Genomic DNA, 23,601 nt, shown 5'->3' with positions numbered 1-23,601 from the left:
GACTCTAAAAAGCCTAATGAAAATTTCCAAGGCTCTGCAAACTCCATTTGCCTGGAACAAAACACCTTATAAAATTTCTGCCAAGCTCTCTTCAAAAACCCCTGCTGAGCAGAACCTGATCTGCATTAACAACGACAGCTAAGTAACAACCAGTATTTGTGCAGATGTACATCACTGTATAATCAAAGGCATCTACAATAAATACAATTCCCAACTTTCAGGTAGCAAATACAAAGTTATCTTAAGCACACTTGTGTCTCAGTTCACATGTCCAGAGGCAATGCTTTCATGAAAGCTGGGAGGTTTAGTGAAATTAGCTGTATCCTTATTCAGTTTGATTGTCACATGACTAACTGTATTACTCACAGTATTTTTCAACATATCTGCATATGGCGGAAAATAGGTGCATTTGAGTTTTATTTTTATGTTTACTCCAATGAGGGTCCAAGAAATGTATAATGTTGAACAGTATATTGCATAATCTTCATTTATAAATCTCATTTTGCATCCACAACAACAAGAAAGATTGAGACCAATTCAAGAAATTGCTGACATATTCACAGTGAGTTTTTAATTAGATCTCTTCTTGGCTGAGCATCTTTTTGCATCTTGTTAGAATCTATGTTCCTTTGCACTTCTCAGAGGAATGTAGGAACAAGAGTCACACAAATGCCTGATGGAAAAGACAGATGAGTCAAACTGTTGGAAAGTTCCCAGGGCAGCAGTTCAGATAGCTAACTCTTCAGACTTTTTCCTCCACTAAATGTCAAATGTGTCACTGGTCTAACAGCCGTTGCCTGAGATTTGATTTTGTGCCAGCGTCACCGCCTTTATGATTCATCAAAGCAGCAAGAGAAAAATCAGAACAGAATGTGTTCACCTTTAGTTTTGTTCCTAATTCACACAAAGAAAATCAGTAATTCTGTTGGTCAAATCCTGTGCTTAAGTAATAATAGCAAAAAGTTACAGAGCTGATCATACTTCATCTAATTGTTTTAAAGAGATGATGCAATGCCATTAAATATCTTACAGGTATACCTTCTCTGCAGCATCTGTAAATGTTACAAAATTAAAGTGGCAAATGGTGTGGATAAGGTAATAAACTACAATTTATATCTCCCCATTTTCAGGGCCACAAAAACGTCAACAAAACAGAGTTCAGCTCAGAAAGACCAACACACTGAAAACTCCAACCCACTCTGAGTCTCCTTCCGACTATTGTCCTAAGGCACAACATTAATATCAGGAAACCAGGCCAACATAAAGCAGGGTTTTTATTCTTAACAAATACGACTGTATTTGTTCCATTTCTCTTACCCATCCTGAAGAACCAGTGTCCCTTCTTTGCATGAAATGCTGAATAAAAATAAATTTCTATGAGGAGAGATTGCTTAGACAGATAGGCACCAGAAAAACTTTATGGAGATAAGTGTGTTTTACACTGATTGTCTTTAGAGTATTAGCCACTGTCTTTTTATCTTCTTTTGTAAAAAGAGGAAAATACACTGAAATTCAGTATAGAAGATGTGAAATCTTGTGGCTGCCTCTGGATTTCAAATCAGCTTAGCAACTGATTTATTTAGTTTTCTATTCTTTTTTTTTTTTTTTTTTAACTGTATAATGAATTAGAAAACTAGATTTTAACCTGTCAGAGGCATTTTGGTTGAAGCGCACTCCTTTTCCTATCAGATCTGCAGAACCTGAAACAAATTTTGCCACATATTAGGGTTCAGGATCTCATAGCTTTCTCACTTGAAAAAAGGTTTGTAGGCTCAGTTCCAGCCCTAGATTCTTACTACAACATATTTACATCACGATTTGGAAATAAAAAATAAAAACAGTACCATGGTTTGTGATAAACTGAGATAATATTGATTCTAAGGATAGCATCATTCAAAAAAGTTTATCCTAGCAGAAAAAAAACCTTTTTTTCTCGGGGATGTCACTGTCTACTATGCTTACATTTCACTGCAGGGATATAACAGAAAACTACAGATACCTGAGTTTTTTTTTCCATTTTAAATCAAGTACTTATTTCTTGATTTTATCTGAGTCCCCTTCTTTGCAGTGAACTCACAAGTGTGTCAAAAACAGGAAACTGAAAAGTAATATTAAATAGTATATAAACACCAACCCACTGTGAGACCATTCCTTACTATTCAGAGACACGCTTCAAGTTTCAGGGAAATGAGATCTTCAAAACTGACAGTTTAAGCAGCAATAATTCTTAACTTAGTGGATGAAAGCTGAAAGCATATTTCTGACAGAAGCCAATTTCGGTAGAGATTATTCTGCTGATCATTTAAGCAGCTTCAGAATATGCTGTGTTTTGTCAGTAGCTTCAAATACCTTTCTTCATGTTTTGCAAGAAATTGAGAACCATGTGTTTTTCTTGATAAGTTAAAACTGGCTGATGTCTTTAGAAAAATCTTACTGCCATACACACAAAAAAACCTCATAATGCCAACAAAGACCTGATAATTTACTTCATTACAAATAAAATATGCAGTTAAAGAGAAAAACGAGCTTTATGGCATATAGAGAGGTTAATGGAAAAGGAATTTGTTTTTACTGTAAAGCCTAAGCACACATAAAAAGATTTTCTTTGCTAAAAAAGAGTAAAAGATAGGACTTGCATTGGTAAAATGATAATTCTGCATCTCCAGGAGTTACACCTTCTTTATACTCTGTCTCTGATGTTACCAGCTGTTGAACTCGAGGCACTGCTTATCCATGCATGTTGAATGTAGTTGCAATAAAGAATATTCTGATTTGCCATCATTTCCATCAGGAAAGAGGAATGCCTTTCCTGGAATGAAAAATTATGTTCCTTCTTTAGACTGAAATCTCATCAGTCTGAGAGATGTTAGAATGGGACATTTATAAATGCAAATTTCTTTTCCTTTGACAATGCAGCCTTTAAAATATCAGACAGGAAGAAAGAGAAACATTTGCATTGATTTTGATTGTTTAATACTCAAGAGTGAAAAAGTGTAAAATCACAAAGCTTATACTACCACCAAAATGCAGTTTCATTTCAAATAACCAAAATACAAGCTGCCTGCAGTCTCATACAGCTGACATCAACAAACCCAGTTTCAACATTCTTACCGTCTTTTTAAACACCTGCTATTCACAAACATCAGTCAATACAGAGTTCCAGGTCTCTCACACAACTTTCCTTATATTATATTTTATATTTGATATATAGACCAGTGGTTTACACATTTAGAAAAGTGCCCACTTCTTATCTATTCAGCATATAAATAGTTTTTACCCCCCAAGACTAGTAATTATATTTTAAAATTATATTTTAAAAGCTTTTTCTTTATTAATCTAAACTCACCATTAAATTTATTTTTTGTTTGTTTGTTTTTAAATGAAAAGCACAATTTATATGAATAAGCTTCAGAAGTGCATGCTGTCCAAGGTTATATCACCAATCCTTTCAGCCACATTATAATAAAATGCTCATGCAGAAAGTGATTAAATAGGGTTAGTACATTAGACAACGTTTGTTCTTGCTAATAACGCACGTACCTATAGCCCTGATTCTGCAAATGCAACTGTAAGGCCTGCAGGATGTGACTGTCCACCTAACTACATTTTGTTGCTTGGAGGTAGCATTATCCAAAAGCTGTCATTATGCAAAATGCCTTGGGTTAATGAGAGCTAAGTGGAAAATCGGTGCTTATATAAACATTTCTAAAACTTATGCCATCCATACAAAATATTTGTTTTCACAGCCTCGAAGTATCTTGCAAAGGAATTGTGCATATATTTAAATGCAAACTGTGCATGTCCTTAAGCATTACACTAATGCACATTGCCAATTCCCTAAAATAAACTAACTTTCCAACAGCTGAGTAAAATTCTGATCTTTAATGGAACTAATGAAAGTAGTCCAAAGATACGTTTCCTGTCAGACAATCAGAGTAGTGTTATATCTTGATGTAGCCTACTAGATCTGATTGTGATGCCTACAGGAACTTTTGCAGAGCTGCTGTGGAAATAATATTTTCTTCTCTCCTGCATTACTAAGGACATTGGTGTTATGTGATTCACTTATGTGAATCCCTACTGTTTTTTTTCCTTCAGTTTCTTCACCTCTGAGCAGGTGAAGATAAATATAACAGTGCTGGAATAGTTGTTCCTAAGGACAATGTCTGTTTAAGATTACACAGGTTATCAATAAAAAAGGTTTAACTTTGAGAGTAGCTTTTTATCAATTACAAAACACATTTTCTGCAGATGTTCTTAGATCTAATTTAAAGAAAACGTTTAAGTTTCAGGTTAGAATCAAACTTCAAGAAAATTAACACTGATTACTTCTTTTTAAATACTGCTGCTTTTTACAGATCTGACTCTTTTCTTTATTCAGTTATTTAATACTTGAAGTACAGAATTTGATTGCCTGCAGTTAAGTATCTAGCTGGAAAATTCTGTCTCATACATAATTATTAAAATAAACAAAGACATTACCATTTTTAAAAAGTAGATGGTCAGCTAAGGAAACAAAAACAGGATGATATTTGAAGTATGATGACTAATGACACCCTACTTATAAATGGAAGCACAAGATCTTTCATAAGCACATGTGAATAATTTTGAAAAATGTTGTTATGTTACACGGTGAACAGTCCAGATGAGCGCAGCATAAATGCCTTTGGTGCTTCCACAAACCTCAGTTTCCTTTCATCTTCCAGCTGTTGGTTACACTTCCAATTTCAATAAATGATTTCCTGGTATGTAATTTAAAAAATATTCAATCCTGATCAACGCTGATACTCACACTGTTGTACTTATATAAAATCAGAAAAATATACAGAAAGATTTGCAATGCAGACAAACCTCCTGAGTTAATCTTTGGAACATTGATAATAGTTTTAATATACTTTGTACAGATTCCATATTAATTACTAAGGCACACAATGATTAATCTGTTCCATATCTGAAACAGAATGATATGTCAGTCAGCAGGTTACTTCTCTTTGGCTTTGCATTTACATTCATATTATAAAGTAGAAGTCAGTTTTGAAAAATGTAGCTTCTGTTAATATTAGAAGAGTCTGGAAATTGAATATCCATGCCAGACTAAAATAGTTAAACTGGATTCTAATCTGGGTTAGCACACACAGAACTATGCATATAGAACCACAGGAAAATAATTCTGTGTCAGAGACTACCAGCCTGGCACACAATAGCCATCCAGATACAGGTGTGTTTCTACTCTGCAGAGAAACTATAGGAGAGTGAGTGAGTGAGTATGCGTGTATGTATGCATGCATGTGAGTATAGCAGCTTCTCATCTGTTTATTTTATTCTTGTATGTGTTTAGTTTCGTATCTTCTTACCCCAGTGAAAAAAACATTTCAACTGCTATTTTTGTTCCTGCTAGCACTGCACAGCTTAGTACAGTATGTGGTTCTGATTTCTGACCTGGACTTTGAAGTGACTGAATTTTTATTGTAAAACTGATTTATATCCTTCAAAGTGCAATCAAGTGAAATAAATACATTTCAGAATGGTTTAGGCAGAAACCAACTTTGGCCAGAGAAAAGTTTTATAACCAGAGAAAAGAAATACAAGGGAAAACTAAAATCTCTGGTTGGATTTGCAGGTCTAGTGATCAGAAAGAGCATCTTCTCATTTGTAAACAAGACAAGAATTATCTGAAAATTATCTGACACAAAATGATCACAGACATAATCTATATCATTTTTACATATTTTCTTCAGAATATAGCTAGTATTAGCTAATTCCACTGTGTTAAGAAGTTATGTATTGTGTAATTTTTGACACTTCACACTTACCGTTAGCAATACCTAGTGTCAAGGTAAGCAATATACTGCCAAATAACTTGCTGCTGTTACTGTGCATACACACTGAAGCTGTGGAGTTCTCCTCCTTACTCTGGTGGAAGTACTATCTATTTTTTAAGTTTTATTCTTTTTTAAAGATATTAAATGTACTACTCTTTAGTATTTCTCACTATGAATACTGCAAGAAATTTTTGCTTCAGTGTTACCTCTTTTTTTTTTTTTAATCTTTGCACTGCATTCTAACTATACATATAATGGTATTTTTGTCTACTCTTGCTGTGCATTTTTAAATCCTAAGGAATTGTATTGCAGTTTTTATAGCTGTAATAACTGTATCTTTCCTTAAAATATTTTCATTAGGTTTTGCATATAAATACACAGAAATGGAACGGAAAATCAGCTACCTACCACTCTCATTAGTCTTATGACCTCTAACATTTCTGGTTAGTAGCTTTAAAGAGAATTGATCAATATTCTAGTAACCAAGTACAATACAGTATTTTTAAAAAATGGAAAAATCCTATTCAAATACACACTTGTTAATATACTGCTATAAAACAGACAAAAAATACAATCCTCTGAATTAGCCAGTAGCAAATTTCTGTCTCTATTGGTGGGAAAATCTGAAGTTACTGGAAACAAGTCTCTGAGGAAAAAAACATATTAATAGCATGATTTCTCCAAAAATACAATTTCAAATCAAATAAAAGGTGTACTGAATAGGTAGAAGGTTTCAATACTTCTCAGTTTCTCTCTCTGAAAAAAAAAAAAAAAAAAAAAAAACCAACACAGGATAATCAAGAACCTGCATAAACAAATTGCCAAATAGACTTCATTAAAGTGTCATTTTAGAACCACTGTCCATCATTCTCTTCATCATCTTCCTCCTCGTGGTCCAGGTAGAGAAGTGCAACTTTCTTTTCATCAGAAATAACTGACCTTTGGTCTACCATCCTTTGCAATTGTACAGTTTTCTCAAAACCTGATTTCTCCACTGTGTTTTCAACATGATCTTGGGAATAACTGGAGTAAATAAAACTTCTTTTATTTTCACTGTCCCCCGTGTGGTCACTTTCAACTCTAAACTGTGACTGATTAACAGAAGGACCTTGTTTATTTGGTATGAGCATTGTTGCTTGTTCTTCACTTTCTGCCATGGATACTCCACCCACATTGGAAACATCCCTTTGAAAAGTAAATGACGTCTCACTGGATCCTACTTTAACATGCTTCACGGAGCTACTGCTCTCAGACGACTCTCGTGTTTGTGAATGATCTTCTAGTGTTTCAGAAATAGGTCTTGTAAAGATTATTTGTTCAGTTTGAGTTTCTACAGGAGTTATTCTAACATGCCTGAAAGATGTACTGATATCTGAGCTTCCTGCATTCTCTGAAAGATGTCCTTTGTTAATGAGCTCTGGAGTTTCAGAAAGGGAGCCTTGATATATGATTCTCTCAGTTGTTTTAACTCCTGTTTGGCCTAGCCTAAAATGCCTTACTGAGCTTTCTGAATGGGTCTGGTCTCCCACTTCACTGATTTCAATATGCTCAGTGATGGGGCCCTGGTAGAAGACTTTTTCAGCTGTCATAAACTCCTTAGGACCTAATTGAATGTGTCTTACTGAACTTTCTGTCTGTGAAAAGTCTCTAGAGTCACTGACCTCTACTTTACCAGAGATGGGTCCTTCAAAGATAACTTGCTCAGAGTGAATCTCTTTAGGATGTAATCTAAACTGCCTTACTGATCTGCTGACATCCGCAGACCCTTCTGTCTGAGAGAGATTCCCTGAGCTATCAAGCTCCAGAGAATCTGAGCCTGGCCCTTCAAAAGACACTTCTTCAATTACTTGCCTTGATCCTACCGTAACATGCCTTGTGGACCTGCTGATGTCTGATGAAAAGGTCTGCTGGGAAAGATTTCCAGAATCCATCTCTTCTACAGTTGTCGTAATGGGGCCTCTATAAATTACTTCTTCTGTTGTTTGGATTTCTCTAGGACCCAGTTTAAAATGCTTCACAGAATGGCTCATCTCTGATGAGCCCTCTTTCTGAACAACATCTTCTGTGGCACTGAGCATTTCAGAACCAGGCCCTTCGTATACAATCTGCTCAAACCTCTGGACTTCTGTTGGACCAACCCTAATATGTCTTACAGATTTGCTCTCATCAGTTGATTCAGGTGAGTGAGAGTCCTCTCTAAAATGTGCAGTTTCCAAAACTGAACCATCATAAATGACTTTTTCAGTGGTGTGGTATCCTGTGCTACCACTCTTCCTGACTGTGGATGACCTGTAGACTTCTTGATTAGCCACAGGAGTGTGTATATCACTGCGTGCAGAAACATCTGATTCTGTACTGATTTTACCATCAACTCTCTCCAACCTATCTCTTTTCAAGGAATGTGATGTTGTCTTCTCCTTCTCACCTGCAATTACTTCACCAAGCTCAGCTACATTGAACTCATCAGCATTAAGGGTCTGAGATAGATTGACTTCAGCAACAATTGTCAGCAAGCCTCCCTCCTCTGTTTGATGAACTTTTTTGATATCAAATTCCAAGTTACTAGAGTCAGCTTGACTTTCTTTTGTTAACGCAGACAGTTCCTCTTTTACACTTTCTGGGAGACTGCCTTCCAACTGTTCTAAAGCTTCCTTCAGTTGTTGCTTGGGGTCCTTGGTTTCCTTTGATAAAAGCCCCTTTATTGAAGCCTGAAATTCTTGGGGTATTTTAATTTCTTTTTCAATGACAACAGATTCAACATGGGATGTTCCAGCTTTGGGATGCTCTTCTTTTAATATGTGGGCAGTTGCTTCCTCCCCTACCACTCTGTATGTTTCCTCTGGAGAGCTTACACCTTCATCTCTCTTACTTTGTGTGCCTTGCAAAAATTCATCTTGCCAAGAATACTTAATAGTTGATTCTTCTTCTATGTGAATTTGCCCGTACACTGAGTCATCATCTTTTTCATTAATAATAGGATGATCATCAGGAACAGACACAAAATATTTTTGTTCGATAGGTGAGTCATCTTCCTCAGTCACTTCCTCCACATGAGTGAAGCTTTCATGGCGTTGTTTCTTCTTTTTAAGATCTTCATATGTAAGAGTTATCTCTTGCTCCTCATCACCATAACGCTTCTCTTTTTCAGGGAACGTGTCTTCCACTTCCTCTACTTCAAAAGGTGTTGAAAAATCAGTCCTTTCGTCAGTGGCATAATCTACTGTTTCCTCCACAATCTCAACATTAACAGACATATTCTTTGCATCCCCACTCCCTTTCAGGCCATGATGTACTATATCTTCTATCTCCTGTTTGGAAGGAGTTCCCTCAGCACTCTCTAACACTTTTCTAACATCCTGATTTGAAAGACTTCCTTGGCCAGCTTCAGCAGAAACATCTATGTTTTCTTGTACTCGAGACTGCACTGTCATCTCTGTCTTTGTTTTCCCATCTTCAGCTTGTTTTTGCTTACTAAAAGAGGTTACTTTTGTTTCTGTTGATACTTCTGAACTAGAAGACTGTGTAAAACTTTTAAGAATGTCAGCAACAATGTTCTCTGCTATATTTTCAGTTGACAGAGTCTCCATTTTATGACTTCTGTCACTAGTTCTCTCTTCATCTCTCAGATTAGATTCTGAAACACTGACTGTGTGAATTTCAGCAGGCTTAGTTGTCTCTCTGCCTCCTGTCTCTCTTCCGATGGAAGTTTTAAAATCTTGGGAACTTATATCTTTGTTATTCTTCTGAGATACTTTATCAGAAGCAGGTCTTTCAAGACTGATAGGTATCTCAATGACTTCATTGCTTTTGGATTCGAAGGATACATCTGTATCTTTTTTGCTTGATTCATTTTTCAAAGTTCTTGCGTTAGAAATATCACTCCCTGCTACCTTCTGGTTAATGACTTCCTCCCGAACATATTTTTTCTGCTCTATCCCCATTTTTGCATCAGTCTGCCTTCCAAAATTAACACTTCTTTCATCTACAAAAGTCTTCTCATCTACCTTTCTTTTCTCCTCCTTTGTTTGTTTCTCTAGCTTATCTTTTTCTTTTGTCAGTGATTTGCTTTCTTCAGTTGGTTTGCTGCCTTCCCTTTTTTCTTTTACTGTGGTCTGGGTTTCAGTTATGGTTTCTTCATACACAGATGGTTTTGAAGTGGTATTCAGCTCATAAGTTGGAAATTTAGAGAAGTTTGATTTTGTTCTTAGATTTTCAGAAATCCTAGGTTTTGTGTCAGCTTTGTTGTCCTTGTCTGATCTTTCAGCATGTGTTGATTGTTTTGAAAAAGATACTGTAGATGAAGATGTAACTTCTGTTTTCTTTCTTTCTGGAATTGTCTTTTGCTGCGTTTCAGTGTTTTTCCAGCTACTGTAGCCTGGAGTATATGTTCTTAATTCTTTGTGGTCTGTAACAATCCTTTCATCCTTTCTAATGGTTGTTGAAGGGCGATATACTGAACCTAGTACATCTTTTCCAAAATCTTTTCCACTCACTGCTCTCTGTGATCCAATCTGTGTTGATTGAGCTGAATAGCGTGCAGAACCGCTTATATTTGTTGCAGGTATTCTGTGCCTTGTATCAGTGATCCTGATAGCTGGTGAAGTTTTATTTTGACTTCTTTCTTGATAAGTAGAGTACATATCAGTGTAGTTATATGAAGTATTTATAATATCTGCAAAGAGAGTATAAGTAATCAAACATTAAAATAATGGCTTGTATCTAAGAAGAGTACAGAATAAAGAGGTTGTGAACTGAGAAATGTAACATTAAAGTTTGAAAGGAAACAATGAATCTTCATTTCCAGTAAAGCTCTGGAAATGAATTTCCATAGGTTTGGCACGATAATTAAATTTATGCATAAATTACATTAAGGCTGAAAGCAAAGCTTTTTACTGAGTTGCTAATTTCTTGCTAATTTAACATTTTATGAGCTATTGGATATTACAGCATTTACTTAAGAATTACTTCTTTCATATTTACATTGATGCCCATTCACATTTACAAGTTCTTATTAAAAAACGTATGCTAATATCCTAGGCTTGTTTTTTTGCTTCTTTAGTCCAAGTGGTCTGGAGTTTTTTTTATTTCTACAGACAGTTAATGGCATACTGCTACTGCATGCTGAATACTGTCATTTATAGCCACAAGATACAACACGGTACAACAAAGGAGAGTAATAAAGAATCTCTTAGGCTATATCTGTACATTAATAAAATGGACCAGGAATAATTGTCCAGCTCTAAGACGAATTCAAATCTCCTATTCCTAAAAAGCTAGCTACATCTACTCTGACTTTCATAGTGCTTCCTGGTAGTGCTTCCTGGTCTGCAGTAACCACTGAACACACCAGAGCATTGTCTGCAAAAGGACTGAGTAATCCAAATCAAAACTGTGCCAAAGGCAGTGATAACAATTTAACATTATAGGCAAGTGCATGCAAGTGCTTCACCTATGCTGTAGTCTGTTTAACTTACTACTACACATACAGACTTCCAACCTCTTCTGAGACTAGTGTCTGTGATAATCTGGTGAGTTTAAGATAACACTTAAGACAAAATTCAGGAGCATTATCAAGACTAATTCCAATATTAATGAGAGTTGCCATAGCAGTCAGATTGTAAATTCATCTCATCTAGTATCCTGTTTACAGTGACCAACAGTAGAATAAGGAAGAGTATAAGAACAGGGCAAGTAAATAGTGATACTTCCCTGGTATACTCTCACAGCCTCCAGAGATTTGCAGCTCCTAAGATAGAAATGGTATCTTTATGTTTAGTATGTCTTTGATTTGTCTTTTCTTACTCTGCTTAAATTTCTCTGTAAACCCATGTACATTTATTAACGCTCACAATGTTTTGTGGTTTCAACTCACAGTGCCATGGTTTTAACTATGTTTTGTTAAATACTTCTTGCTTCATACTTCAAAACTCCCTTAAGAACTATGGGCATCCAAAAGTTTTTGCACTTATATAAGTGCACTCAACTTCATAGTTGAGCTATGAAACATCACTCCCTGCTTAACTCCTCCACTTGAGTCACAATTTTATAATTTTCTTATACACTAGAGCATTATGTTGATTTAAAATATTAAAACTCAAAACCAATTTCACAGTACACTGATAAAACAGAAACACTGCAACACACTATTTTCCAATTATATTTAATTTAATTCAATTTTCATTTTTTAACGTTCATTCTTTACCTTGAGGCAGTTTCCCTATAAGCTGATCTCTCCATGTAATAATCCACTGGTTGCTTTCCCCTTCCAACAAAGCCCTGCAAAACACATAAAAAAGCATTCCATCAAAATACTGGGAAAAATAATCATAATATTTTAAATATATAAGTCTTAGACATGGAAAAAAAATATCCTGCAATTGGGTCTGATCCTGAATGCTATTCCCATCCCATAATTTTATCAGTAGCAATTAGAAATCCTTGGTTTACTCTTAGTTCAAAGAGTTCACTTCTTTAGAATCATACAACGATCTTGCAGTAGGTTATAGGGTATAGATTGTAACTTCCAAATCAGTCAACATATTGCTCGCTGACACGGAAAAAATACACTGATTTCCATTATGTAATCATAAAAACTAGCATGTTTTTCCAGAATAGTCTTATAATAGAACTAGGAAAAAATGAGCTAAGCAAAACTTAGCAGATATTCAGTAAATCTTTTTCAGAGAAACAAGCAGAAATATTTTATAAAGAAATTGCAAAAATGAAATAAAACTGGCAAGCAAATAGTCAGCTTGGTTACATAGTACTAGAAGTGTTGCAGTGTAATATATAAGGTAGCAGTTATTCTAATTTCTATAGAATGTAATTTCTATCCTTTTCAGATGAAAATATTACTTATGCTGTCAAAGAGTGGCTAGTGCTGGAAGTAATTATTCTTAGTTCTTATTCTATCTGAAATCAACACAACATATTACACACCAAAGGACTAGGAAAAATCTTTGTGATAGAAACTTTTGCGCTGGTGGCACACATCAGTGTACTTGGAGACATCACACCCAGCTGATTGCTTGAGAACACTTGCTATCCTACCTTTATGCCAAATTTTGTTCCCTATATGGCATGCCTGAGCCTGGACACCTCTCAAGAACAACCAGACAGCAGCCACAGGCTTGTTCAGTTCCTAAATAACTTGATAGCCTACTTTATTTTTTTCTAGTTGTGGAAAATATTCCAGAGGTACATTTCCTACAGATATTAGCAAAGCTGAGGGGAAAAATATTTTCAGCATTAACTGCTCTACATTAAGAAATTAATATAAGCAAATAGCATACTCCTGTCCCCTCAGGGGAAAAAGAACCAAATTGCTCTATAAAAATAAAAATGTTGGCCTCTTCTGTTTAGAGTACAAAAACTAGGTACTAGAGTGACATCGTATACAGTCCTAGCATTTTTAGATATGATGATTCAATAGATTGGATCCCAAAATTTCTAATAAATTCTCTTGAAATACTTGTTTGCTTTCTTTTCTGCTACTCATAGGCTTGTACTGACTATCCAGCGGTTCTTAAAAAAAAAAAAAAAAGAAGAAGAGGAAGAAAAAGAAGAAGAAAAAAAAGTAGTTTGCATCTCCTCCATTTTAGCTGGGTCACAATCTATGCTATACTCAAAAAAATGCTAAACTGCAGAATTGTGGTTTATCAGCCTAGAAATTCTACAGCAGGTTCTTTAAATATACAACTGAATGCTATAATCAGTACAGTAGTTTGGTGTTTTTATGTTCACTCCTACTGGTGAGATAACTGTTTCATCATTTCCAGTTTTGGAAATGCCGGATGTTTTGCACTGATAACAGCAGCTGCAACATCAAAGTTGTCAAGGGGGAGGCTGCAGGATTATGATAGCCAAGGCTACTGACTCCCTAGCAGGGAGCTGACAACAATTGAAGACTGTGGGATAAACACATTTGCTATGCCTTTCTAGCAAAATGAACAATGCAGACATTTTAAATATTACCTGTTGATGATGACTAACCAGTTTGGACATTGTATGCTTCTTTTAGTTTCTGACTGCCTCTAGATTCAGTGGGACAATGCTATATCAGCAAAGATCACCTGTAAGTTTTTCTTTGCAGCCATGGATTTACCTTGAGTCAGAAGAAAAGCCAGACTAGAATTACCTAACATTATTTACAGGTTAGTTGCTTCCTTAAACAGGTTTATATAAACACTTGAAGTTTGTTAGTCAAATTCAACCTTTGAACAACATTTACTAGTGAAAATGAAAATACAAGCAACTTGTCTTTGTCCACATTCAGTAGCGATGAAATCAATTCAACACTTCTAGACAGTGTTCCCAAGAGCAAACATCATATCAGATTAACATGGTGAGTGCCAAAGAATTCGCTCTGAAATAAATGCTAGAAAAACTGCTGACATTACAGGTACATACCAAGGAGCTGGCAATGAAAATGTTAACCATGATGAAGGAAACTAAGAATGTGGGTAGTTTGACTAAGGATTTCTGGCTGCTATTAAAACAACAGTTGTTCAGTTGCTGCAGCAACGTATGAAGTCACTAAAAATAAGATCCAAGAGGTAACTGTATACGGCAAAGGGCAACAGCACACAGAAAAGCTGGAGCTGAAATATTACTACTGAAAATATGTTGTACTTGAAAATGAAAGGCAAAGCTTCATGAAACCTCTAAAAAACTGGATAGTGGATCAGTGTTTTACTGTATACAGTTCATAATCTATTTCCTCAAGCTTATCAGGTAAACAAGAAAATATTAAACCGATATTGTTTTAATTAAATTACCAAAAAAAACTGTAGTATAAAGTACTGAGCACTAATCTGGAAGACAGCAAAGCCAGTTCCACTGGCTTCACCTTCACTTCAGTTTATGTAAGTCATTTTGTTTCTATTTTTTTGCAACCCTTCTTAAAAACAATTATTTAAGCCATAAACTCTCTGTGGTAAAGTCTGCTTTAAATCTGAAACTAAACCACTTGAATAGTGGAGTGTTAATCTCAACTGTATAAACTTTTTAGTATTTATAGAAATGACAAAAAGCATTCCTTCAAATTGCACTCTAAAAAATAACTGTCAGCGAATCCCTGGAAATCTGACTCCCTGTGACATATATAGATGCTGACCTAAGACTTAACTTAAATATTTCCAGAAAATACTACATCTGCACCTTTAACACACCTCATTATTAATGCCATTTATTTAAGGAAAGCAGCTACATGGCAGCCAACCTGAAGCCTTACTGTGTACTGGATGATAAAAGAAAAAGTAGTCCAGAAGAGCAGATAGATGAGCTAAATTGGTTGGGTGGAGAAGGAGAAGATGCCAAAAGTAAAGGAAGTCATGTAAATGTTATCGTGGTCATTCACAACAGCAGTAACTTGATCTGTCTCAATAACAGAAACTGAAATCTCAGAGGCAGTTTGCCAGCAGCCTGTAAAAATTCATCCTCTCCATCCCGAGCTTTTGGAAAGAGTTGTAAAACACATGTCTTTGGGGAATGGAATGGAGGAAGCATTTTTAGGGGGCAAAGGCCAAACCAGCACAGATCTTTTCCATTGTGAGATGAGAGGACAAGGACCATGTGAAGAATAGCAGGTGACTAACTGTACATAAAACAGCCTGAACATCAGTGACTTAGAATGTTCTCCAGGAAATAAAACAAAGACAAGTATATGAGTTATATGAGTATATAAGTTGTATACAGACAGTAACAAAACTGACTGGAGAGGCTGTGGTGAACATCTGAGGAGGCCTTAATGTTGGTTATGATTTCTTGAGGGGTGGAATTGGAAAGATTCAGAAGAAATGCTGATGGAGCAAACCAACCTAAGGATTGGAAAGTAGACCTGTTAAGAGCATGAGGAGGTTCTGACAACAACCATGACCAAAAACTGCTTTGTAGACTTCACTGCTTCAAAACACAGCATGATAAGCTAGAACAGAACATTTGCATGACAGTAGGATTTCAAAATAAAATATTTTACCTTTCAACAACAAGACAGTTTAGGAAGGGCAGAAAAATGACTTAACTTATGTAGAGGCTCAGGGCAGCCTCTGTTATTTGAAATGAAACTTCTGATAGCTGAGGAGTCATGGATTCATACAATCACTTAAGTTGGAAAAATATTAAATCTAACCGTCAATCTGACCTACCAAGTCCCATCACTAAAATATTCTTTTAGTGCTATGTACAAGTTTCTCAAATTCTGCCAGGGATGAGGACTCTATCACTTCACCAATCAGCCTGTGCCAATGCTTGACCAGAGTGAGCCTTGGATCCCACAGCAGGAAGAATGAGCAGAACTGGAGAGGAAGTACATTTGGTCCTTGGGGAAGGGTGTTCTTTGCAACAATGAACCTTCTTGCCAGTGCCTATGCAACTGACTAATGGAAAGAACTAGCTTTAGAATGGGACCTGTAGGAGTCATAAAACAAAAGGAAAACATAGGTGGGAGGTAAAAAAAAAAAAAAAGACAGCTCCAAGAGGCTGACCAGACAGCCTTTCATGCCAAGAGGAGTGGAGGCGCCAGAGCCTTAATGGAAACTTCTCAGTGGAAAGTTCAGGATACTGAAGTGAGATGCCTTTTGTCTCCAATATGCATAAGCAAGGGTATATGCCAGGATCCTTTGTGGAAATGAAGAGAAGCTGGATTCATGTGCCATGGTTATTGCAGATCAAAAGATCTGGCAGAAGAACTTTCTCTTACTATGCAGCTTCCTTTACAATAGAAGTAGCATCTATCTCCTGCCCATAAGTTCATCTTTTTTTTTTTTTCCACTTCTACACCATGTATAAACTGATACATCATGATTCTTCAACCAGCAGAAATACTCTGGCCTTCCAGCCACACATCTACCAAGTCTCTAGTTATATACATACAGTATTGAGGATTTATGAGAAGAAAGATTGTTTGTTGATATCTCACACTTGATCCAAACATATTTCCCTAGCAAATAAAGAATATAAAAAAACTGGGATTTATCAAACAGACTTTTCTGTGATTTTCTCACTCTTCTCCAGCTGATACAAAGTGATTGAAAACTCACTACTTACAACAACATTGCAAAAGGCCGCTAAGCAGAATATTTAAATGATGAAATTTGCTATATAATTTGACAGATGGCAGCTATACTGCCTCATATTTATTGTGATTATCCTCTGATTAGACAATTGAGTGTGATTGAAATACTTACCTGTAAGTTTCAATTTCAAGGATGAGACCTGCTTTCACCTGCAGCAGTTCTTGATAGTCCTTCAGGTAATCTGTGATTGACATGGTCAGGAACTGCTTTTCTTCTTCTAGAGCATCAATTATCCGCTAAAAAGAAATACTGATTTTTAGTTTTGAATAAACTTTAAAATCCATCATACTTGAATGTTTAATAACTTAAAAGTTCTAATTATAAATTAATCAATCAATCTGGGGGAGCAGTAAATCAACACATTCCATCACTTCAAAAAACAGAACAAATCAGCTCTGGGACTTCCCTATATACATTATTACTGAAACAGAATTTTGTGCTAAGATTTCACTTTATCAAGCTAGTTAAATATTTAAGCAAAACCCATTCAAATGCTGTGTACAAAAGTAATCAAGTACGCATAGCAAAGAAAATACGCTGCTTTATAAATGTGACTTGCGTGGGATTCCTTCTGTCATTTTAAGGGTTTAGATATGGATATCTAAATCATTCTTGAGATCCGAATTTTTGCAATTTCTTTGCTAAGAGAACCTGGCTGATTTCTCTTTGTATTTTGAGGTCTACATACATGTAGGCCCAAAACAGTTTTTGGATTCTAGTATATCTGGAGATACTCACAGTACCTAAAAGCTGAAGGAAGAACCTCCAGAAATTCCTTCCCACCAAGTTTTCTACAATCTTTGGATACTTGCTTCTAAATCCACCCACTATTCTTCTAACTGCTACTCAGAAGATATGTAAAGGAGTGCTCATCTTCATTTTGATTGCTGAATATAACTTTGCACTTTTATATGGTGCCTATAAATTACTTGAGATGAGCAATGACATAATAAAGACTGTCCAGCTCTTTTTGAAAAGTTCTGAAAATGAAGTTAGAGGCAGATACTGCAAAATACTGAAGTACAAAATGATCTAAAATTGAACATACTCATAAAACACTACATTGAAATTTAAAAGCTGACTAACCATATACAACACAAAAAGCAACAAAGACTTCTTAAACAGAACATTAAGATTTGATTTAGACTATAATAAGTGAATTCTGCTCTTGAAAAGAGCACCACAGAACACAAGGGCTTTAATCACTGGTGTTACTTTTCACATGAAGGGCAAATCTTCATCTCCAGAAAACAATCCTCTCCCTGATAATTGAAAGGAGTTTGTTCAGTACAGACTCGGAACTGAAAGTATCAGTGTTAGCTATTCAAAGTGATTCTTAATGGTTTTCCTGCTATGGATATCATCTACTAATCCAAAATCAATCCTCCTCACCTGGCATGCTGAAGCTAACTAAAATGCTATAGATTACACTTTGTTCTGAGGGCTAGGGAGACAGAAATGAACTCACAGCAAAGGCCTAGTCCTATTCACATCGCCCTGCACTATGCAGGAACCAAACTGTCATTTACAAAGCAAAGTCTCATATACATATATGGTACTGAACAGGAATTTATGACAGCATATTTTAGATTGCATCTTAACAAATGCTTTGCAATACAGACAGCAAAATCAAGACAGTGGTAGTCTAGTTTTCAAAAATTCAAAATATTTTATTTTTATGCACCAAGTGTTCAATTATCACAGTATGAAGAATAGCATAAAAGAATACATGCAGCAGGAGACTCCCAAAACTGGTTAGAGCTAGTATGATATGCTGCTGGCAGAAGCAAGGTTTAAGAACTAAGAATATAAAGTACTAGCCCTTCAAACATTAATAGGCTTTTTAATGCAAAAGCAAAAACAAAGCTTCATGTAGGAAGTTGCCTGTATCTTCATATGTGCATGGGAATATCTGTCTACCTATTTCTTCTGTTGTATTTGCAACTCTTGTTCTATGATTATACTGACATTTGGGCATTAACTTTACTTGATGTAACAAATCTTGTCCTTGGTCTTCAGCATATATTAAAGCTCCTTTTTTATGGCAGAAAACAAATAATATTTGTGTATCTGAAACAGCACTATCAGCCATCCACTAGCCTCATCCAGGCTGTAGCGGAGGTAACTGCACTGGTATGGTTCTGCGTGGTGGCAAGCAGAACCACTGACCTTTAGAGGCTCTGAGGCAACAGTGCTATTCAAGAACTGACACAATGGAAAATCCCAAGATGAGAATGGAAGAAAAGTGCCAGGCCTTGCTTTTAAAAGGAAAAGGCTGTAAGAAAAGAACAGACAGGGTGTTGCCAGAAGAGTCTGCAAAAGAAACAAAAGACAAGAAAGACTGTATATCTATGAGACTGATCCCTAAAGGTGGTAAAATACAAAACAAGAAGATACAGGCATTTGTTGCCTCTTCATTAAATACAGAGACTAAATAAATTAAATTAATTACAGTATCCTAATGATTACCATAAGGGGCTACATAACTGGGCCAGCTGTATAATTGCTCTGAAGGAATTCATTCCAACAGGAGGAGACATTCTGTAGACTGGATGGCGGACAGCCTCTTGCCCAGTCTTCCAGTCACTGATATTTAACTATGGTGCAGAAGACAACTGGCATACTGTTTCCAAGCATGCTAAAAAGGTGTCTAAAGCCCAGGAGGTGGGAAACTGACAAATATCAGTTTTGCAAAAAGTAACCTATGTTGTTGAAGCCGTGTTTGCTTCACACTTACTCTAAGGGATTAACTTGGAAAGACCGTTCCTCACCCATATCAACCTCTCTCAAAGTCGAGGTGAAGTCCCACTAGAACTGTATGACTGAATAGAATTGATTTTCTCATCCTTCAGATGTCTCTTTCCAGTCAGCAGTGGGAAATTTCAGAAGGGCAGTAGGGGGAAAAGAATGTACTTGGGTTGTCCAAACTGTACCTTCTGAGGGAATAAAGACCTGACATCAGGCTCCAGCTCTTTCCAGCTGGTACTGTTTACCAATCCCATTCAGTGGCTCAGTAGGGGGAGGAACTGTGCTTAGCTGGCTGGAAACTGGTACACAAAAAAATGCATGTGACATATTGATATTACATGTTCATTTGACAAAACATTTTCTTTTTCTCTGGAGCTCACAACAAGACTGATACAGGTACCAGTCCTAAAGCCCCTGAATTAGTGAAAAATTTCTGCCTCCTTTCAAAGCAACAGCTATGTCCTTTTTTACATCTGAAAACTATGGAGCTTCCTTCTGCTGTCACTCCATATTGAAACTGTACTCAAATCACTGAGAGTGTTTGTGTAAGTATTTTCAGAGCACACAGCTGAAATTATGGAAGTTAGATATAAGAAATCTACTGAGTTCATCCCACAGCACCCAGGACCACTGAAAATGTTCCAAACAATGCATGATTTACAGCATGCCTGGTTCAGCTGAATTATAACTCCAAGCACATATTTCTATTTAACGCTGCTGAAAGCTTCAGTGAGGATAGGGATGGGGTAGGAGACAAAGATGGACATATAAGGCGACTGGATGATATATGGAAAGTATGAATAAATCTAATTGCTATTACAGCTGCAATGAACAATAATCACTTGACTTAAATCTGTACATACTTATCATTTCTATGTGACACTTTGCAATAAATAAGCACGGAATAGAAACTCTTTAAAGAGTCATAGAAAATCTATGCTAAATGTACTTTTACCAATAAAAGAAACATTGAGAGGGGGGGAAAAAAAAAAAGCTTTGATCACAAGAACAAACCTTGTACAAGCTGCTTCTACACATTCTGTAATTTGTTTTCCTGAATGTGAATCAATGTTTTTTTCTTTCTTATGCACAAGCTACTGGAAAGGACCTTTTTCACTGGAAACCAAACAGTTTAAACAGTGCAGTAAGGACAGATTTTGGAAATCAAAATAACTAAACATTTTATGATTCTAAAAGAAAAGTTTAAAGAATGACAGCTTTTTTTTTTTTTTTTTTTTTTTTTTTTTCCTCTTCATGTTTTCCCCTGGCTTTGATAATTGATAGATTTAATTAGTGAGAGATTTACGCAACACTGCTAAAACTTTGGAAGTGTTTACATACATGATTGGAAGAATAAAGTGAGAATAAAGACTGTCAAAAATGAAAAGAAAGAAAGAAAAATAAATAAGAGAGAAAGAAAAATAAATGAGAAAGAAAGAAAAGATTCAGAAGTTAAAAGCTTTTCAGATTATTTCTGACATAGCTACTCTGACTCACTTCACAGCAATCTGCAAACTATGCAACTTGCAAACAATCCAGTAGCCTACAAAAACCAGACACAGAGCAACAGGTCCCAGTCCTATCCCAACTGCCAGCATCTCCATAATCTACCGCTGCTGGATACAATGTCACATTGCCACCAGGGCTTCAGACAAACAAGGAGCTCCAACAGAGTGTTAATAAAAGGATCTAACAACGAACAAAAGAAATGTTGCCCTCGGGAAATGGATCGATGGTCTGGATGATCTAATATGTGCTCTCCACTCTAAATTTGATGAACTGATATTTTTCTGTCCTGGCATTTGCTGATCAGTTCAGGGTGATTATATGTGCCACCAAAAATTATTCTGGCTGCAAGCAAATTCTCAGCTACAGATGCTATGATAACCCTCTGTTTAAAAACATCAAACATCCATCTGAAATGGCTGCCAGTCACCTGCACTGGTAAGGTTTTATTATCAAACAATTCCCATTAATCTTGTTGTTTGTAGCACAGTAACACGTCTTCCTGCCTTCAAAAGACTAAGTTTCCTCACCTACAGTGCAGACCACAAGCATTTCTCTAGGCTCAGAAGTGCGCATAACACAGGAAGAAAATTCAGATCACTTCTCTGATCTCAACAAGTCAACCTTAAGTCTCAGGCCAGAAGGAAAGCTTTGTGACCCAGTGCTCAGGGACTCACTTCATCCCTCCCAGGGACTGCTCTGTGTCACCGTGTGCTTGAGCCAACCTGAGCAGTGGCCCTGGCAAGTCTGTGAGCCAGCTCTTGGGAACTTGGCAAGGGTACTGGGAAAGGAGCACCTGTCACCAGGAAGATGCTCTCAGGGTCACCACCGCACTCAGAAACCCCAGCCTTCTCAGAGGACTCTCCCTAACGTGGTGCAACAAGGCTCCCTGCAGCCCCAAGAGAAGAGCTATTTCAGTACAAGGAAATCCTACTGGAGGGAGGCAGAGCAGGGCAAGGGAGTCCAGACCCACAGGTTTTTATGCATTTCCCACGGCAGAAGGAGCAGGACTCAGGACCATGGGAGAGGGCTGCCAGCATAATGGGGCCTTGTGGTTTGGGGTGCTGGGCATCAGGACAGCATCTCACTACGGGCCAGAACTTGAGAGAAAGAGAAGAAAGAGAAGAAAGAGAAGAAAGAGAAGAAAGAGAAGAAAGAGAAGAAAGAGAAGAAAGAGAAGAAAGAGAAGAAAGAGAAGAAAGAGAAGAAAGAGAAGAAAGAAAAGAAAGAAAAGAAAGAAAAGAAAGAAAAGAAAGAAAAGAAAGAAAAGAAAGAAAAGAAAGAAAAGAAAGAAAAGAAAGAAAAGAAAGAAAAGAAAGAAAAGAAAGAAAAGAAAGAAAAGAAAGAAAAGAAAGAAAAGAAAGAAAAGAAAGAGCGACTGGGAGAATGGAAGGAGATGCAGAGGGGCACCAAAACAAGCGCCAAAGAGGGAGCATGAAGCGGCACGGCTGGACAGCCACGGCGAAGGGCCGCGGTTGAGGGACGAGGCGTCCCAGGACCCGGCAAGGCAACAGTGCCACGCACCTGGTACTCCTCCACCTCGGCGCCGTGGCGGTCCTGCATGGCGAGCAGCTCCTGCTCCAGCCGCTCCCGGAGCCCGCACAGCTCCTGGCCCTGGCGGTGGAGATCCTCCAGGTGCTGGCGGCACTGCCGGCTCTCCTCCCGCAGGAGCTCCAGGTTCTCTCGGCTCCGCTGCGCCTCCTGCTCTTGCAGCCTCTGGATCTGCTCCTGATAGCGCAGCAGAGTCTCCTGGCAGCTCTGGCTAAGCAGCATCTCGTAGGTCTCCTCCAGTTCCTCCAAGCTCAGGGCGGACAAGGGGGGCGGCAAGGCGGCCAGGTCCATCCGCAGCTCTCGTATCTCCACAGCCTCCCGCCGCTGCCGCTCCGCCAGGTGCCCGTGCTCGTCCTGCAGCTGCAGCAGCAGCTCCTCCAGAGCCACGCACTCGCCCTGCAGCCGCTGCAGCAGTTGCCGCTGCCCGGCCAGCTCCGGCTCCAGGCGGCGGCGCATCGCCAGCACCTCGGCGCCCAGCAGCTGTAGCTGCTCCAGCTCCCGCCGCAGCCCGTCCCGCTCCAGCTCCGCTTCCAGCTTCGCCTGGCTCAGCTCCTCCAGTTGCATGCGCAGCCAGGCCAGCTCCTGCTCGGGCACCCGCAGCCCGATCAGCTCCTGCTCCCGCAGCTCCGCCAGCTCCCGCGCCAGAAAGCGGTTCTCCTCCTCCAGTTCCCTCACTCGGGACACGAAGACCCGCAGTCGGGAATTGAGCTCCTGCAGCTCCCTCTTCTCGTCCCATCCTGCTTCCCAGCGCCGCCACATCTTGTCCGGACTGCGGATCGGAGCCGCTCTGGCCCCTGTGCTGCTGCCTTCGCTGCGCAGCTCCTGCCTCCGCCGCCGCCTCACCGCGGGCTCTGCGCTCCGCCGCCGCCTCCCGGCCCCGCTCCGCCGCCAAGCGCCGC

At 37.9% G+C, this 23,601-nt stretch overlaps 1 protein-coding gene and 1 long non-coding RNA gene across 2 annotated transcripts in view; one reads left to right on the top strand and one right to left on the bottom strand.

Moving 5' to 3' along the window:
• LOC149916299 (uncharacterized) overlaps nucleotides 1–23,601 on the top strand; it is a 49,838-nt gene that overhangs the window by 18,529 nt on the left and 7,708 nt on the right. The window lies entirely within an intron of this gene.
• SYNM (synemin) lies at nucleotides 1,584–23,594 on the bottom strand. Its single transcript, XM_031587782.2, has 4 exons — nucleotides 22,676–23,594; nucleotides 17,009–17,133; nucleotides 12,025–12,098; nucleotides 1,584–10,494 (listed from the first exon to the last, which is right to left on the bottom strand). Exons 1-4 carry the CDS (start codon nucleotides 23,459–23,461, stop codon nucleotides 6,671–6,673), a joined length of 4,809 nt encoding a protein of 1,602 aa, XP_031443642.2. The 5' UTR covers nucleotides 23,462–23,594; the 3' UTR covers nucleotides 1,584–6,670.

The sequence above is a fragment of the Phasianus colchicus genome, chromosome 12 (genome assembly GCF_987193195.1).
Source record: "Phasianus colchicus chromosome 12, bPhaCol1.hap1.1, whole genome shotgun sequence".
Classification (NCBI taxonomy): Eukaryota; Metazoa; Chordata; class Aves; order Galliformes; family Phasianidae; genus Phasianus; species Phasianus colchicus.
The sequence above is the reverse complement of the archived record's forward strand: the minus strand, read 5'-3'. Positions and strand labels throughout refer to the sequence as shown.

What these genes read in the sequence shown, in the direction of transcription:
- SYNM (XM_031587782.2), bottom strand. Translation starts at nt 23,461, where the DNA reads ATGTGGCGGCGCTGGGAAGCAGGATGGGACGAGAAGAGGGAGCTGCAG. An exon ending in CCGAGGTGGAGGAGTACCAG is followed by an intron (nt 17,134 to 22,675) that starts GTGCGTGGCACT and finishes ATTTCTTTTTAG; the next exon opens with CGGATAATTGATGCTCTAGA. An exon ending in CTTGAAATTGAAACTTACAG is followed by an intron (nt 12,099 to 17,008) that starts GTAAGTATTTCA and finishes TGTGTTTTGCAG; the next exon opens with GGCTTTGTTGGAAGGGGAAA.